General features: G+C 37.0%; 1 protein-coding gene across 1 annotated transcript in view; it reads right to left on the reverse strand.

The window, feature by feature from the left end:
* The window catches only part of MAP3K21 (mitogen-activated protein kinase kinase kinase 21), a 142,313-nt gene that overhangs the window by 76,464 nt on the left and 46,973 nt on the right, over positions 1-18,876 (reverse strand). Inside the window, exons 3-4 of the mRNA XM_007938480.2 lie at positions 4,611-4,759; positions 3,547-3,722 (exon numbers count right to left, since the gene is read on the reverse strand). Of these exons, the coding sequence (XP_007936671.2) occupies positions 3,547-3,722; positions 4,611-4,759 (325 nt within the window). The remainder of the gene's footprint in view (positions 1-3,546; positions 3,723-4,610; positions 4,760-18,876) is intronic.

The raw sequence follows: 18,876 nt of genomic DNA on the forward strand, positions 1-18,876 counted from the left end.
TACTACTAATAATCAAATTTACATACCAACCACCAAAGCCAAAGACAAGGAAATTGAAAATTTTTATCAACTTCTTCAGTCTGAAATCAACCAAATATGCAATCATGATGTATTGATTACTACTGGTGATTGGAATGAAAAAGTTGGAAACAAAGATGAATCACTAGTAGTTGGAAAATATGGCCTTGGTGATAGAAACGACAGCCGAGATTGCATAAGAGAATTTTGCAAGACCGACAACTTATTCATTACAAATACCTTTTTTCAACAACATCAACAGCAGCTATACATGTGGACTTTACCAGATGAAATAGACAGGAATCAGATTGACTACATCTATGGGAAGAGGCAACAGAGAAGCTCAGTATCTTCAGCCAAAACAAGGTCAGAAGCTGACTGTGGAACAGACTAACTGCTCATATGCAAGTTCAACTTGAAGCTGAAGACAACTAAAACAAGTCCATGAGAGCCAAGATATGACCTTGATTATATCCCACCTGAATTTAGAGACCACCTGAAGAACAGAATTGATGCACTGAACACCACTGACTGAAAACCACACAAACTGTGGGGTGACATCAAGGACATCATACACGAAGAAAGCAAAAGGTCATTAAAAAGGCAGGAAAGAAAGAGAAGATCAAAACAGATGTCAGAAGAGACTCTGAAACCTGCTCTTGAATGAAGAGTAGCTAAAACAAATGGAAGAAAAGACAAGATCAAGGAACTGAACAGAAGATTTCAAAGAGCAGCTCAAGAAGACAAAGTCAATTAAAATGAAATGTACAAAAACTTGAAGTTAGAAAACCAAAAGGGAAGAACACACTCAGCACTTCTCAAGCTGAAAGAACTGAAGAAAAAATTCAAGCCTCAAGTTGCAACACTGAAAGTTTCCATGGTCAAAATACTGAATGATACAGAAAATGTCAAAAGAAGACTGAAGTGACACAGAATCACTGTACCAAAAAGAATTGCCTGATGTTCATCCATTTCAGGAGGAGGCATAGGATCAACAATCAATTGTACTGAAGGAAGAAGTTGAAGCTGTGCTGAAGGAACCGGCAAAAACAAGGCTCTGGGAATTGACGGAATACCCATTGAGATGCTTCAACAAATGGATGCTGCACTGGAGGCACTTACTCATCTATGCCAAGAAATATGGAAGGCAGCTACCCAACTAGAAGAGATCCATATATTGTACCCATCCAAAGAAAGGTGATCCCATAGAATTTGCAAACTATCAAACAGTATCATTACTATCATACGCAAGTAAAATCTTGTTGAAGATAATTCAAAAATGGTTGCAGCAGCATATTGACAGGAAACTTCCAGAAATGTAAGCTGGATTCAGAAAAGGACGTGGAACAAGGGATATCATTCCTGATGTCAGATGGGTCTTGGCTGAAAGTGAAGAATACCAGAAAGATGCTTACTTGTGTTTTATTGACTATGCAAAAGCACTTACCTGTGTGGATCATAACAAATTATTGATAACACTGGGAAGAATGGGAATTCAGAGCACTTAATTGTACTCATGAGGAACCTGTACATAGACGAGGAAACTGTTGTGTGAACAGAACAAGGGGATACTGAATGGTTTCAAATCAGGGAGGGAGTGTGTCAGGGTTCTATCTTTTCACTGTACTTATTCAATCTCTATGCTGAGCAAATAATCCAAGAAGCTGGACTATATGAAGAAGAACCTGGCACAGGATTGGAGGAAGACTCATTAACAATCTGCGATATGCAGGCAACACAACCTTGCTTGCCGAAAGTGAAGATGACTTGAAGCACTTACTGATGAATATTAAAGTCTATAGTCTGCAGTAGGGATTACACCTCAATATAAAGGAGCTCTGGTAGCATAGTGCCTAAGGCACTTGACTGTTAACTAGAAGGCTTGCGGTTCAAACCCACCAGCCACTCCTCAGAAGGAAGGTTGGGCAATCTACTTCTGTAGTGATACTGCCTTGGAAACCCAAAGAAGGGTCGCTATGAGTCTGGGCGACTCGATGGCACATAACAACAACATAAAGAAAATGAGAATCATCACAAGTGGGCCAATAAGCAGCATCACAATAAATGGAGAAAAGATTGAAATTGCAAAGATTTCATATTGCTTGGTTCCACAATCAACACCAGTGGAAATAGTAGTCACGAACTCAGGCACCATTTTGCCTTGGGTAAATCTGCTGCAAAAGGCCTCTTTAAAGTGCTGAGGAGCAAAGATGTCTCTCTGAAGACTAAGGTGTACCTAACCCAAGCCATGGTATTTTCAGTAGCCTCTTCTTTTGAGTTGTGGTATTGGAGATGAATACTGAAAGTACCATGGACTTCCAGAAGAACTAAAAAATCTGTCCTGGAAGAAGTGCAGCTGGAATGCTCCTTGGAATGGCCAGACTTTGTTTCACCTACTTTCGTCTTATTGTCAGAAGGGACCATTTCCTGGAGAAGGGTATCATGTTTGGTAAAGTAGAGGGTCAGTGAAAAAGAGGAATGCCCTCAATGAGATAGACTGACACAACTGGAGCAATGACACAGGCTCAGTTATAGCAAGGATTGTGAGGCTGGTGAAGGACTGGTCAGTGTTTCATTCTGTTGTACATAAGGTTGCTGTGAGTCAGAGCTGACTCAATGGCATCTAACAACAACCACCTCAGTGTATGCATATGTACATGCATCTGTGTGCATATGCATATATATTCATATATATCCTTATATGTGTATGCATCTATGTGCATATACATATGTATTTATATATGTAATAAAGTACATAGCGGGCAGAGTTACGGATACTTCTTAGACATAACCAAATACCTTGTGGGATTGGACTTCTACAGTTTGAAGGATTAGGACCATAGTCTTATGGGATATCTTGGTCATTTAGCATAATATAGTTCCTAAATTAATGTTCTACATCCTAGTTCGGTGAGCAGTGTCTGAGGTCTTAAAAGTTTACAAGTAGTCATCTAAGATAAAACTATTGGTCTCTCCTTGTCTGAAACAAAAATAAAAGAAGAAACCAAAGAGTCAAAGAAGAAACTAGTCTACAGGGAACTCTATATTAACCACTGCCTCATCTACCCTAAGACCAGAAGAACTAGATGCTACCAGCTACCACTACAAACTATTCTAACCAGCTTTACTCAATTGTTTAAGGCTGGAAGAATCTCCAAGATTACTGCCCTGAGAAACTTTTCTAACTTTGAACTGAAACTAACCCTGAGGTTACCTTGTAGCTAAATAACAAACTGGCTCAAAAAATAATAAATATCACCAGAAATTACTGTGCTCCTTTGAAAAATCACCTATATGAGACCAAAAGGTCAAAAATTACTTTAAAACAAAGATGAGAATGTAAGGGGCCAGAGAAATTAGATTAATGGAAACAGAACAACCAGAATAAAACAGAATATTCATGCTTTGTGAAGGCTGTAACCAATGTCACTGAACAATCAACATACAAATTATTAAATAAGAACCTAAATTGCTGTGGAAAACACAATAAAATATTACTAGAAAAATACATATATACACATCTCTTACCTTTTCTTTTGTTCTCAATTCATCAAACATTTGTTGAATTTCCAGTTTCCAATCATCTTGCATGGAGTGAAAAGATTCTTGAGGCATGTCAGTCATAACGGCCCCTTCAATAGCAGTCAATTGTTCAAGAATTAAGGCAAATGATGGGCGAATATGAGGATCTTGTTCCCAGCATTCTATAAAAACCCAGAATCACATTAAGTCTATCTCTCAGCATAAGTCAAACGATCTCCAAGACATCTGAGTTTCTAAGAAATGTTTTATACTGAAATATTTTTCAATTTAACATTTATCATTTTAAACCAATGCCCCATGCTACAAGCATCTGCTGAAGATTTTAAGAACCAACTGATAATGACTTTTAATAATTTATTTGACACAGTGTCTATGTCAAAAGTAGATAAGATAATTACTGTTAGATGATGCTACTGTTGTCAATATGATATTGCACTTTATATATGACCATGTGTTTCTATGCCCCCATGAACTCTGGGTTTGAGGGGCCTAAATGCCCCTGGGCAGATGATTTATTGATACAGAGTTATATAACTCAATCCAAGAAAACTAAAGTCTCTGAAATGTCATAGGCCCAAGAGAAGTTCAAAGAAATAGCCTAATGATGAAGTAGAGTAACTTGCTTATAAAATAGTTGACAATTTTAAATAGGATCAAATAGACAAGGTCATGGCAAAATCAAGACACTTAAGATTATAAAACATTTATGATGATTAAATCATATTTAATGCAGCAAATCTGGAGCCAATTCAATATTGTGTTGAACTCTACTAATGCACTTGGTGAAACTTTATTAACATTCAGTTGAGTTTTTATACATAAATGAGTCACTGATAAAAGTAGACTGTTTTAAAGTTACTTAGTTCATCAAAGCTTTACCTCACATCTTAGATCAAAGGCAAGGTTCCTAATTCTTAAAGAGTATAACTACCGGAAGTATTTGAAAATTAGAATCATAGAAATTACTATTTTGGTTAAAAACATAAATGTACTTTTGAGTGACTTCCCTTCCTCCCACCAACATACAAACATAGAGGCTGCACGGATACCTTTCATTAGCTTAGCAAACGGCTCAGGGCACATAGATGGAATGGGCAGAGTGAGTTTATTGACTGCTACTCCATAAGCCACAGCAAGACCATCAATGCCACGATAGGGAGCTTCTCCCGTGAGCAGTTCCCACAGCAGCACTCCGTAACTATAAGGCAAATTTTTCATCAAGTTAAATGAGTTAAATGGTGTCTTTTCTTTATGACCTAATTGGTAGTACGTTCCTCCAACCCCTAAGAGGAATCCTATCTTCCAAAAAAGCCCATAAATGGCCATTACCCCAATGTGGCAGGTATAACTCTCTAATCAGCAACATGTGAACCCATGGTAGATGATGCCTGAAAATTTTGTGGCTCCATTGGTGCTTTACGTGGACAAGGAACTAGATGAGCAAATCTTGGATCCCTCAGATGTTGACCATAGCCCCATCAAGGAGCACAGATGTATCCTCATTCAGACTGAGCAGTGGTTCTTGGCCTCAGGCCAGCATGCATCATGGTAGTCAGACTGATTTTGGCAAGGCATTGGCTGCAGAAGATGGTCCTGTGCTTGGGAAGCCTTCATCCAGAGCCAGCCTCTGACCAAACGCAACCTGAGCTCATTTTCTATCTATCCTACAGCCTCACTCCCTAGACCTGGCAGTGGCTATCAGAATGGATGAAGGTGTCCCTCTTGTAGGGTTCATAGGCATCTCACTGCCATTCGATTGTTTTTTCTAAATCTTTTAAATATAGGGGAGTGTTTTACCCTCAAAGCCAATTAAATAAGTAAGCTATTGTGGAAAAAAAAAAAAATCAGAGTAAATCCAGATAATTCACTTGACTTTAAGTTGAAATATATACGAATAGACATACTTAGTTTCTTTTTTAATTCCATCAATATAAATGAGATTCTATTTATACCTTAGTCTTTTAAAACCTCAGTGACTTTGAGTTAAAATAATGTTAGAGAGGTACCGTAATTTTCATTTCTTCTCTTACTTATACTTCAAGTATAATGTTAAATATACCAGACAGTAGTAGTTAAATATGCACTAAGGAAAGGAAACTACTTAAGAAAAGGCAAAGCAAGTCAGAATAACACCAACAAATTATTTAAATTTGGTTACAGAATCTATTTATGAGTCTCATTTGACTCTCATCTAATCTGCAGTGATGTGGGAATAAACATTACAAATACAGTAAAAGCCCTATATGTGAAGACCCGCTCTCCAAGGAGCTGGAAGACTATTTGGATTCTATCAAGTGCCACCGTATTATAGACTAGGTTCTGACTAAAAGTAGATTCATGGCTGCCTTGGCTTGGGATGAAAGGAAAGACTTAGAGTGATAGTTAAAGAGTATGTGGTTTTTTGAGAGTACTGAAAATGTTTGTAATTATGGTGATGGCTACACAACTCTGTTTATATACTAAAAGCTGGAAAATTGTATTCTTTACATGGGGAAATTGTATGGTATGGGAATCTCAATGTATGTGTTAAAAGAAAACCTGAAATTTTTATACCTGAAACACAAGATTTCATGAGCATTAAATAAAGGCAAGTAAGCTCTCAATGTATACAAAAAACAATCACTGCTATTGAGTTGATTCCAACTCATAATGACCCCCTTTGGGTTTCCAAGGCAGTACATCTTTACTGAAGTAGATTGCCCAGTCTTCCTTCTGCAGAGTGACTGGTGGGTTTGAACTGTCAACCTTCTGGTTAGCATTCAAATGCCTTGGGCATTGATGCTTTCTACTTATCTACATCCTTTAATATACAAAGCTGAATGGAAAAGCAACATAACTTTGTCTACCATTTGGGTCAAACTTTCCACCATGAAACAGGGCTTTAATCTTTATTGTTATTGTTAGGTGCTTTCTAGTGGATTCCAAATCACAGTACCCCACACATAACAAAATGAAATACTGCCCAGTTCTGCACTATTCTTACAATCCTTGCTATGTTTGAGTCCATAGTTGCAGAACCTGTGTGAACCCATGCTATTGAGGGTCTTCCTCTTTTTGGCTGACCCTCTACTTCACAACCATAATATCCTTTTCCAGGGACTGGTCCCTTTCGATAACATGACAAAAGTATGAGACACGAATTTATGGCCATTCTCCATTCTAAAGAGCATTATGGCAGTACTTTCTGTAAACCAGATTTGTTTATTCTTCTAGTAGTCCATTCAATATTCTTCACCAACATCACAATTCAAAGGCATTAATTCTTCTGTGGTCTTCTCTACTCACTGCCCAGCTTTCTTATGCTATAAGGCTACTAAAATTACGATGGCTTAAGTCAGGTGCATCATAATCTTCAAAGTGATATCTTTGATCTTTAACACATTAAAGAGGTCTTTTGCAGCAGATTCACCTACTGTGAAATGTTGTCTGATTTTGACTGCTACTTCCATGGGTGTTGATTATGGATCTGAGTAAAAAGAAATCCTTGAAATCCTCAATCTCCTTTCCATTTATCACGATGTTGTTTTTTGGTCAAATTGTGAGGATTTGGAGGGAGTTCAGGCAAGACGGCAGAAAAGCAGACAAGCTACACAGACCCTCTGCAACAAAGCAATGAGAAACCAATGGAAACTGATACAGAAGACGATCCTGGAACCTGACCTTTGAAGGAAAAGATAAAGAAATAGGTTAAATGCCAACTAATAGAAGAAATTAAATGGAAACAGTAGTTAGGAGAAAAATGGAGCTGTGGACTGCTGGCTGTATTGAAGGCACAGCCATTTTTAATATTTCCCAGTAGTAACCTAAGAATCAGCTCTGCTCACTAAGGACTACATGCGTAAGGACCACATTGGTGCCTGACAACCAGAAAGGAAAACAATGAAGAAGGAGAAAAACAGAACTCTGGACTACCAGCAGCTATCCTGAGGGTGCAGCCATTTTGAATATTCACGAGCGACAGGAACAACCATTTTGAATATACAGAAGTGATGTTCTTACCTGGACTGTGACACAGGAGCATGCTCTGCTTCCTGAGGACAGCATGGGCAGCCATACTGGAGGCTGACAACTGGAAAGGTGTGATATTCCCCTTGTTACTCTTCGACCCCACAAACTACTGGTAAACAGAGGAGTGGCCATATCCTGCCTCCGCCCACCTTCTTGATCAGCAAGAATCCCATCCCAGTCTGTGCACTGACAGAGCCTGGGTGCTGGGCCCCACCTACTATAATTTTGTTTTTGATTGATTGTTTTAAAATTTTTTTTTTATCTTTCTCCTTTTTCCTTTTTTTATTTCTATTTCCCATCCCCAGTTCTTGGTTTTTGGGTTTTTTTTTTTTTCCCCTCTTTTGTTTGGTTCTTCCCATCTCATTTTTGCCTACTGCAATTTTACCATTTTTTTCTTTCAGAAAAAAAATGTGCTCTTTTCTCTCATTCCTCCTTCCCCAGATATTGCGGCTTTATTCTTCTCTTTTCTCATTATCATTCTTTTATCCTTTTTTAATACATTTTGAAAAATTTTCCTCTAGTTTATTGTATTTTTTTTTTTTTGCAATTGTTCTAGTTTGTTTATGCTGTTTGAGTTTAATATTCTCTTTATTTCTATTTTTATTGTGATTTGGGTGAAAGTTTGCAGAGCAAATTCATTTTCCATACAGCAGTTCATATACATTTTGTCTCATGACATTGACTGCAATTCCCCAGAATGTAACAGTTCTCTTCCCACTTCCTCCCCATAGTTACCTCTTCCTTATGTCCTTCCTTCCCATGCACTCTTTATTTTTATTTTTGTCTAATTCAGGGGAAGACAGTAACCATTCCTCCACAACACAACCATACCTGTGCCCCATTCTGTGCCCCCATTCACTGAGTGAGGGCCACCACTTACTTTTGAACCAACTGACCAACAACAGACAGCGGCCATTACCAGCTCAACTCACCCTCAACTGCTCCATACAACCAGCTACCAGAGATCTGCACACACATTCTAATTCTATCACACTTACCAGGAGACAGGTGGTGAGTGCCTAAGTACTGCAAACTAGAGAACAAACGAGCACAGTACACTGTTCATACAGATATATCAAAACAAAATAAAGTGGAAAAAAAAATCTTGGAGGATTTCACACCAACATACAACCACAAATTAAACATGAATACCACTGTCTTGGAGACAACAAACCATCACAGTTCACATAAGGAAGCAAGATGAAGTAAAAGAAACAAAGAATCAGGATACAAACCCAGAAAACACCCTTGAGGAAAAAGTAGCATTGGAACACCCTGATAAGGAATTCAAAAAAATTATATTTAGGTACTTTCAATGGGTTGAGAGAAAGATCAAGGAAAACACTGACAAAATTAAGGAAAACAAAGAAAAAACTCTGCAACTATTTAGGAAAACAATACAAAAACAAATTGACAACATAAAAAAACTAGAAATGATACAGAAATAAGAAATAGAAATCCAAAAAATTAATACTAAGATTTCAGAAATAGATGATACATCCAATGGGCAAAGGAGTAGAACCAAATAAATGGAAGAAAGAATTAATGAGATTGAAGACAAATACTTCAATACTACTTTGCTAAAGGATCAATCAAAAAAAAAAAAAAAGATCAAAACAAAATGAAGAAAGCTAAGATTCATGTGGAATACCATCAAGAGTAATAACCTACATGTAATTGGAATTCCAGAACAGGAACAGACAAATAAAACCACAGACAAAATTGCCAAAGATTTGTTGGAAGAGAATTTCCCTAATATGATGAAAGACAAGAATATATTAATTCAAGAATTTCAACCTACCCCAAACAGGACAGACCCCAAAAGAAAGTCATCAAGATATATCATAATCAAACTCATTTTTAACCAAAGACAAAGAAAGAATCCTAAGAGCAGCAAGGGAAAAATAAAAAGTTACCTATAAAGGGCAACCAATAAGACTAAACTCTGATTTCTCAGCAAAAACCATGTAGGTGAGAAGGCAATGGGATGATAATACATATAAAGCCCCAAAAGAAAAAAAAATTCCAACCAAGAATTATATATGCAGCAAAATTGTCCCTCAAATATGAGGGTGAAATTAGGAGATTTCCAGATGAGCAGAAATTAAGGGAATTTTTTAAAACCAGATCAATCTTATAAGAGATGCTAAAGGGAGTCCTTCTGATAGAGAATCAACAACAGCAGACAACAACCGATGACAACACTCATGATATAACCCAGAAATCAACCTCGTTATAGAAGTATTCAAAGTAAAATAAGCTTATAAGATTGTAAACAGGAAAGCAGAGACATCAATTGGTAAACAAAGACAACTACAAACCAAACTGAGGGAATAAACAGTGTAGCTAAAATTTCCAAATAGTGAGGAAATCAAGACAATTGAGAGATAGAACAGATTACTTTAAACTTGGGAAGAAAATAATAAATCACAGGGTAACCTGAAAGAAAAATAATAAACCTTCACATTACAATAAAAAAGAAGACAAGCACAAATATTTAGCAAATACTAAAACAATAGCACTGAAGGGGATGATAACATGATTCATGAATAAAATGGAATCAGCACAGAAAATTACGTGGAACAAAGAAATCATCAACATCATGAAAAAACATGTAACAAAATGGAATCAATCAATTCATACCTGACAATAATTAAATTGCATATCAATGGATTAAATGTACCACCCAAGAGACAGAGAGTTGCAGACTGGATAAGAAAACATGACCTTTCAATAGGCTGTCTACAAGAGATTCACCTTAGACACAAAGAAAAAATTAGACTAAAAATCAAAGGTTGGAAAATGACATACCAAGCAAAAGGCAACCAAAAAAAGGGTAGGAGTGGCAATATTAACTTCTGATAAAATAGACTTTAAGACAAAAACCACCATAAGAGACAAGGAAGGACATTATATAATGATGAAAGGATCAGTTGAACAATAGGACATAACCATAATAAATAACTCTACACCCAACAAAAGAGCCCAAATACATAAAGTAGACTTTAACAGAATTGAAAAGACAAATAGATGATTCCACAGGAACAGTACAAGAGTTTAATACATCTCTTTCAGTAACAGACAGAACTGGAAAGAAACTCAGCAAAGATGCAGAAAAACTAAACAATATGCTCAACCAACCTGAACTTATTTACAGAGCACTTTACCCAACAACAGCAAAATACGGATTCTTTCCCAGTATACATGGAACATTCTCCAGGACAGATCATATATTAGGCCACAAAGAAAGCCTCAATAAATTTAAAAACATGGAGATACTACAAAGCATCTTCTCAGGTCACAATGCTATAAAATTAGAAATCAACACTATTATGTTGTTGTTGGTGGTGCCATCAAGTCATTTCCGACTCATAGCAACCCCATGCACAGCAGAACAGAAATCAACACTAGAAAGACCAAAAGAAAAAGAGCAAATGCATGGAAAATGAATAACACCCTCCTCAAAAATGACTGGGTAATAGAAGCAATAAAAAATTATATTAAAAATTCCCAAATCAAACAAGAATGAAAACACAACATACCAAAATCTTTGAGACACAGCAAAAGCCATGATCAGAGGGCAATTTATAGCAATATATGGACATATTAAAAAAAAAAAAAAAGAAACAGTCAAAATCAACACCTTACACTAACATCTCCAACAATTAAAAAAATAGCAGCAAAAAGGCCTATGGTCACCAGAAGACAAGAAATAATAAAGATTCAAGCATAAATAAATGAAACACAAAATAGAAACACCACAGAAAAAAACACTAAGACTAGAAGTTGGTTCTTTGAAAAGATTAATAAAATCAACAAAGCACTGGCAAACTTAAAGAAAAAGAAAATGCAAATAACACAAATAAGAAATGAAATGGGTGACATCACAACAAAACCAAGAGATATAAAAATAATATCAGGATACTACGAACTGTGCTACAACAAATTTGCAAACCCAGAAGAAATGGATAGATATCTAGAAACACATTACTTACCTAAACTAACAAGGACTGAGGTAGAAAATATGAACAGACCCATACAAAAGAAGAAACTGAGTAAGTCATAACAAAATTACCAAAAACAACAAAAAAAAAGTCCTGCCTTAATGGTTTCATTGGAGAATTCTACCAAACATTCAGAGAAGAGCTGACACCAATCCCACACAAACTATTCTAGAACACAGAAGAGGAAAGAATCCTCCGTAATTCATTTTATGAAGCAAGCATAATCCTGATACCACAACCAGGCAAAGAAACCACTTGAAAGGAAAACTGCAGACCAATATCTCTCACGAATATAGATGCAAAAATCTTCAACAAAATCCTAGCCAATAAACTCTAACAATATATTAAAAAAATAATATATCATGACCAAGTGGGATTCTTAGCAGGTATGCAAGGATGGTTCAACATTAGAAAAACAATCAATGTAATTTATCACATAAGTAAGATAAAGGAAAGAATCACATGATCATATAAATAGATGCAGATAAAGCATTTGAAAAAATCCAACACCCATTCCTGATAAAAACTCTCAGAAAAATAAGAATACAAGGGAAATTCCTCAACACAATAAAGGTCATACATGCAAAACCAACAGCCAACATTATACTCAATGGAGAGAAACTGAAACCATTCCTCTTGTGAACAGGAATGAGACAAGGATGCCCTCTATTTCCACTTCTAGTCAACATTGTATTGGAAGTCCTAGCCAGGGCAATAAGGCAAGAAAGGGAAATCAAAGGCATCCAATTGGTAAGGAAGAGGTAAAACTACTCCTATTTGTTGATGATATGATCCTATACATAGTAAACCCAAGAGACTCAACAAGAGAACTAATGGAACTTACTGAAAGATTTAGCATAGTGGTAGGATATAAGATCAGCATACAAAAATCAGTTGGATTCCTCTATACCAGCAAAGAGATTGCTGAAAAGAAAATAAGGCAATCAATACCATTTACAATAGCTACCAAAAAGATAAAATACTTGGGAACAAATCTTATCAGGAACACAAAAGACCTATACAAAGAAAACTACAAAATACTACTTCAAGAACTGTAAGATATCTACATAAATGGAAGAACATACAATGCTTATGAATAGGAAGATTGAACATTGCAAAAATGTGAATACCACCCAAAGCAATCTATACATTCAATGCAACCCCGATCCACAGTCCATCAACATTTTTAAAGACATGGAAAAACCAATCATTAATTTTATATGGAAAGGGAAAAAACCTCCCATCAGCAAGGCACTACTAAAGAAGAAGAACAAAGTAGGAGGTCTCACACTTCCAGATCTCAATACCTACTATACAGCCACGGTTGTCAAAACAGCTTTGTATTGTTATGACGACAGACACATAGACCAATGGAACAGAATTGAGAACTCAGAAATAGATCCATTGACCTATGGTCAGCTGATCTTCACAAAAGGTAAAAATCTGTCCAATGTGGAAGACACAGCCTCTTTCACAAATGGTGCTGGCAAAACTGGACATCCATTTGCAAAAAAAATGAAACAAGATTCCTACATGACACCACACACAAAAACTCACTCCAGATGGATCAAAGACTTAAATGTGAAACTTGAAACTATAAAGTTCATCAAAGAAAAACATAGGAGCCCTAATTTATGGCATAAATAGACTATCAAGCATAACCCAAAATACACAAACAGCAGAAGATAAACGAGATGTATGAGACCTTCTAAAAATTAAATTCTTATGTGCATCAAAAGACTTCTTCAAAAGACTAAAAAAGAGAACCTACAGACTGGGAAAATATATTCAGCAATGACATATCAGACAAAGGATTTATCTCTAAAATTTGTAGAAAACTCCAACACCTCAACATCAAAAAGACAAACAATCCAATTGAAAAATGGACAGAAGACATGAATAGACACTTCACCAAAGAAGATATTCAGGCAGTCAGCAAACACATGAAGAAATCCTGGCAATCATTAGCCATTAGAGAGATGCAAATCAAAACAGCCAAAAGATACTATCTCACCCTAGCATCAAGAGCAAAGTTCAACAAGACAGAAAGTAACAAATGCTGGTGAGGATGTGGAGAGACTAAGACTCTCATACACTGCTGGGGAAGCTCTGATGGCATAGTGCCTAAGGTATTTGAGTGTTAACTAGAAGGTTGGCAGTTCAAATCCACCAGCCACTCCTCTGAAGGAAGACTTACTTCCATATAGTGCCTCGGAAACCCAAGGAGGGATCACTATGAGTTGGATTCGACTCAACGGCATTGAGTTTGTTTTTGGGTTTATACATTGCTGGTGGGACTGTAAAATGATACAAGCACTGTGGAAATTGGTACTGTGTTTCCTTAAAAAGTTGGCAATAGAAATACCATCTGACCCAGCAATCCATGACCAGGTATATATCCTAAAGAAATGAGAGCCAGGACATGAATAGACATATGCACACCCATGTTCACGGCAGCACTATTCACAACAGTAAAGTGATACAAACAACCTAAGTGCCTATCAATCGAGAAATGGATAACCAAACTTTAGTACATACACACAATGGAATACTATGCAACCCTAAAGAATAATGTAGAATCTGCAAAACACTGCATAACGTGGATGAACTTGAAGGATATCATGCTTAATCACAGAAGGACATGTATTAGTCCACTATTGTAAAAAGTCAAGGAGAGGTTTATACATGGAAGGAAACTTCCTTTGATGGTTACCAGGGAGTAGAAGGGAAGGGAGGGGAATTTCTAGATAGGTTGGGAAAAAAAGAAACACACACATACACACACACACATATATATAAAATACACATACACATATACATACATATATATACACATATAGATATTATATATACACACATCAATGACAATGATTATTAGGGGTTATCAGGGGTAAAAGGAAGAGGGAAATGGGAAGCTTTTGCTTGGGGGGCACTGAGTTTATGCTAAGGGTGGTGGATTATTTTGGAAAAGGATAGCAATAATGGTGGCACAGAATGAAAAATGTCATCAATGTCCCTGTAAACGTGGAAGCTGTTATGTTGGCGAATGTCCTGTTGTGTATGTTTTTGCGATAAAAGTTAAAAAATAAAACTGTGAGGATTTTTATCTATGTTGAGGTGTAATTCATACTGAAGGCCCTCTATCCCTGCTAGTCTTTGACCTTCATCAGTTCATCAAGTCTTCACTTTCAACAAAGTTGTGTTATCTGCATGTCACAGGTTGCTAAAGAGTCTTCCTCCATTCCTGATGCCACATTCTTCTTCACACAGTCCAGTTTCCCAGATTATTTGCTCAGCATAAAGACTGAGTAAGTATGGTGAAAGGCTACAACCCTGGTGCACACCCTTCCTGATTATAAACCATGCAGTATCCTCTTGTTCTAGTCTAATGACTGCCTCTTGGTCCTCATACAGGTTCTTGATGAGCACAGCTAAGTGTTCTGGAATTCCCATTCTTCACAATGGTATCCATAATTTGTTATGATCCAGAGTCAAATGCCTTTACACAGTCAATAGAACACAAGTACACATCTTTCTGGTACTCTTTGCTTTCAGCCAAGATCCATCTGACATCAGCAATGATATCCCTCACTGCACATCCTCTTTTGAATCTGGATTGGATATCTGGCAGTTCCCCTGTCAATATAATGCTGCACCATTTTTAAATTATTTTCAGCAAAATTTTAATCGCATGTGATATTAATGGCAGTGTTTGACAATTTCCACATCATGTTACATCACCTTTCTTGGGAACGGGCACAAATATGGATGTCTTCCAGTCAGTTGGCGAGGTAGCTGTCTTCCAAATTTCTCAGCATAAATGAGCATTTCTAGTGCTACATCAATTTACTGAAACATCACAATCCCTGGAGTCTTCTATCACAACGGGTATTCCTTCAATTCCTGGAGTCTTCTTTTTCACCAATTCTTTCATTGCAGCTTGGACTTTTTCCTTCAAACCATCAGTTCTTGAGCCTATGCTACCTTCTGAAATGGCTGAATGTCAGCCAATTCTTTGGGGTACAGTGATTCTGTGTGTTCCTTCCATCTGCTTTTGATGCTTTCTGCACCATTCAACAGTTTGCCCATACAATTCTTAAAAATTGCAACTCAAGTGTGAATCTGATTTTTGCACATTCATTTCTCCTCGTGAGCTGCCCTTTGAAATCTTTTGTTCAGCTTTTTTATTTCATCCTTTCTTCCATTCACTTTAGCTACTCTCTGTTCAAAAGCAAGTTTCAGTCTCTTCTGATATCCATTTTGGTCTTTTCTTCCTTTCCTGTCTTTTCAATGATCTTTTGCTCTCTCCATCTATAATGTTCTTTTTGTCATCCAATCCCTCTGGTTTTCAGTCATTGGTATTAATGTGTCAAATTTGTTCTTCAGATAGTCTCTAAATTCAGGTGTAATACACTCAAGGTCATATTTTGGGTCTCATGGACTTGTTCTCATTTTCTTCAGCTTCAATTTAAACTTGCATATGAATAATTGATTGTCTGTTCTACAGTCTGCCCCTGACCTTGTTCTGACTGATGATAATGAGCTTCTCCATTGTCTCTTTCCACAAATGCAGTTGATTTGAATTCTGTGTATTCCATTTCTTGATGTCCACATGTATAATCACCATTTATGTTGTTGAAAAGCTATTTGTTTGCAATGAATAAATCCTTGGTCTTGCAAAATTCTATCATGTGATATCCAACATCATTTCTATCAATAAACCCATATTTTCCAACTACAAATGCTCTCCCCTTCTTTGTTTACAACTCTCACATTCCAATTACCAGTAATTATCAATGCATCTTGATTGTATGTATGTTCGATTTCAGACTGCAGAAGTTGGTAAAATTCTTCAATTTTCTCATCTTTGGCTTTGGTGGTTGGGGCATAAATTTGAATAACAGACATATTAATTGGTCTTCCTTGTAGGCATATGAATATTATCTTATCACTGACAGCACTGTACTTCAGTATATATTTTCAAATGTTCTTTTTGACAATGAATGTGATACCATTCCTTTTCAGTTTGCAATTCCTAGCATAGTAGAATATCTGATTGTCTGATTCAAAGTGGCCAGTATTACTCCATTTAAGCTCATCTAAGATATTTATCTTTATGCATTCCATTTCATTTTCACAACTTCCAATTTTCCTAGATTCATACCTTGTATGTTCCATGTTCCATTTATTAATGGATGTTTTCAGCTGTTTCTTATTATTTTGACTCAAGCCACATAAGTACATGAAGATCTCAAAAGCTTCACTCCATCCATGCCAGTAAAGGCAATTCTACTTTGAGGAGGCAGCTCTTCTCCAGTTGTATTCCCTTGAGCAGCTCATCTTCTGGCACTAAATCAGTCAGTATTCTGCTGCTATTCATAAGGTTTTCAGTGGTTCATAAGGTAGTTCAGAAGTGGACATGGCCACATCCTTTTTCCTAGTCTATCTTAACCAAGAAGCTTCACTGAAACCTGTCCACCATGGATTATCCAGCTGGTATTTGAAATACCCATAGTATAGCTTCCAACATCACAAAAATATGCAAGCCAATACAATATGACAAACTGATGGGGGAGTAGTGGCTTTAATCTTTAGATGAGGCAATCTATAGGAATAAAGTAGTCTTTGATTAGTGTGCTCAGTTCAAAAGGTAGGGAGTTGGATTCTACCCAGACGCTCCTTGGGTGAAAAAAGATCTGGTAATCTACTTCTGAAAAATTAGGCATTAAAAACCCTATGGAGCATAGTACAATGCTGACACACATGGGGTTACCATGGGTTGGAGTCAACTCGAGGGCAAGTAGTATATAAAAATAAAACAAATTTCAAAATGTTTTTTATTCTCAGAAATCTTCCCATGTTAATATTCTGTTTGTATATCATAAGGAATCAAAATTCTACTTTAAGTGAAAATGTATTTTATTTAAATTAAAACCAAATTATCTCAAACCTTACATGTGATAGTTGGAGCTGTGTGTCAACTTGGCTGGACCACAATTCTGTGTAGTTTAAGCAGTTGTGATGTGGTTTTTCCCATGATGGGATCAGATAAATATGTTTTAAGCAGCCAATCCGCTGAAAGGGAATTTACCTAGGGGTATGGTCTGCTTCCAGTATATTTACGGACATCCTGGGAAAAGAGACACTCTTCTGTGGATTGGGATTCTGTGTGCTGCCTACAACTGTCTGTGAGCAAACAATCTACCATTCAGCCTGGAGATCTTGGATTTCTCATTCGTTGGACTCAACAGCCTGTAAACTTCCTGCCAACCTTGACCTTCTCAGCCCCTGCAACTGTGAGAGTTGGGAAAAGCCCCTAGCTTGATGTTCGATTCAAGAACTTTGGACTTGCCACCTTCTATAAGTGTGTAAACCATTTTCCTAAGATAAATTTCTCTTTCTCTCTATATATAAGCTTTACTGGTTCTGTTTCTCTAGAGAACTCACTCTAACACATTTGGTACCGAGAGTAGTTCTAGAGAGACATAATCATAAGGATGGGCTTCCTAAACTGGTTCTCCAATTTGATTAATTGTAAAGACACTAGTGACTCTGCCTCTGTTAGTAAAGAGGGCCCTGCTAATCCATGGCATGAGGTAGCAACATTAATATGTAAAATAGCACCACCAATAGATCAAGTACTTGTGAGAAGGGAAGGTCTGGGTGATCGCATATTTGATACTTTTCTGCAATTGTGTCAGCATGAGGAGTATAAGGAAGCTGGTTGGTTGGTTCTAATTACACCAGAAAAGTGGTGAAAGAGCGAGATGAGCTCAGGGCTGCTGAAGTATGGCTTAAGTGCCGCATAAAAGACCTCAGTGTTTCCAGTTGTACTCTGAAAGAAAGTCTTATTTCTTCTAGTAACAGAGCTGATATTGAAAACCAAACCCAGAGTCTTACTGTAAGGGTGGCTGAATTACAACGCCAATTAAACTGCCAATCCAGAATGGTATCTGAAGTTAAAGTGAGGCCATTGATTGGGAAAAAACGGGATCCTGAAAACTGGAATGGGGACATATGGACAGATAGTCAGCAAGATGGTATTTGCCAACTTGCACTTCACAGTAACATGAATGAGAAATAAACCTATATTGTGAAAAGCCACAGAGACTTGCAGATTGTCTTTTTAAAAAACTAGGGAAGGAAGATGGCGGACTAGGCAGAAGGATTGCACAGACCCTCTTCAACAAAGAAAAGGGAAACCAATTAACAGACACAGAAGATAATCTTGGACCCCTGAGCCTTGAAGGAAAGGATGCAGATTTGGACTAAACCCCAACTAGCAGAAGAATTTGCATGAAAA

Source organism: Orycteropus afer, unplaced genomic scaffold (genome assembly GCF_000298275.1).
Source record: "Orycteropus afer afer isolate SDZICR_OR568_19922 unplaced genomic scaffold, OryAfe1.0 scaffold00050, whole genome shotgun sequence".
NCBI classification, from domain to species: Eukaryota; Metazoa; Chordata; class Mammalia; order Tubulidentata; family Orycteropodidae; genus Orycteropus; species Orycteropus afer.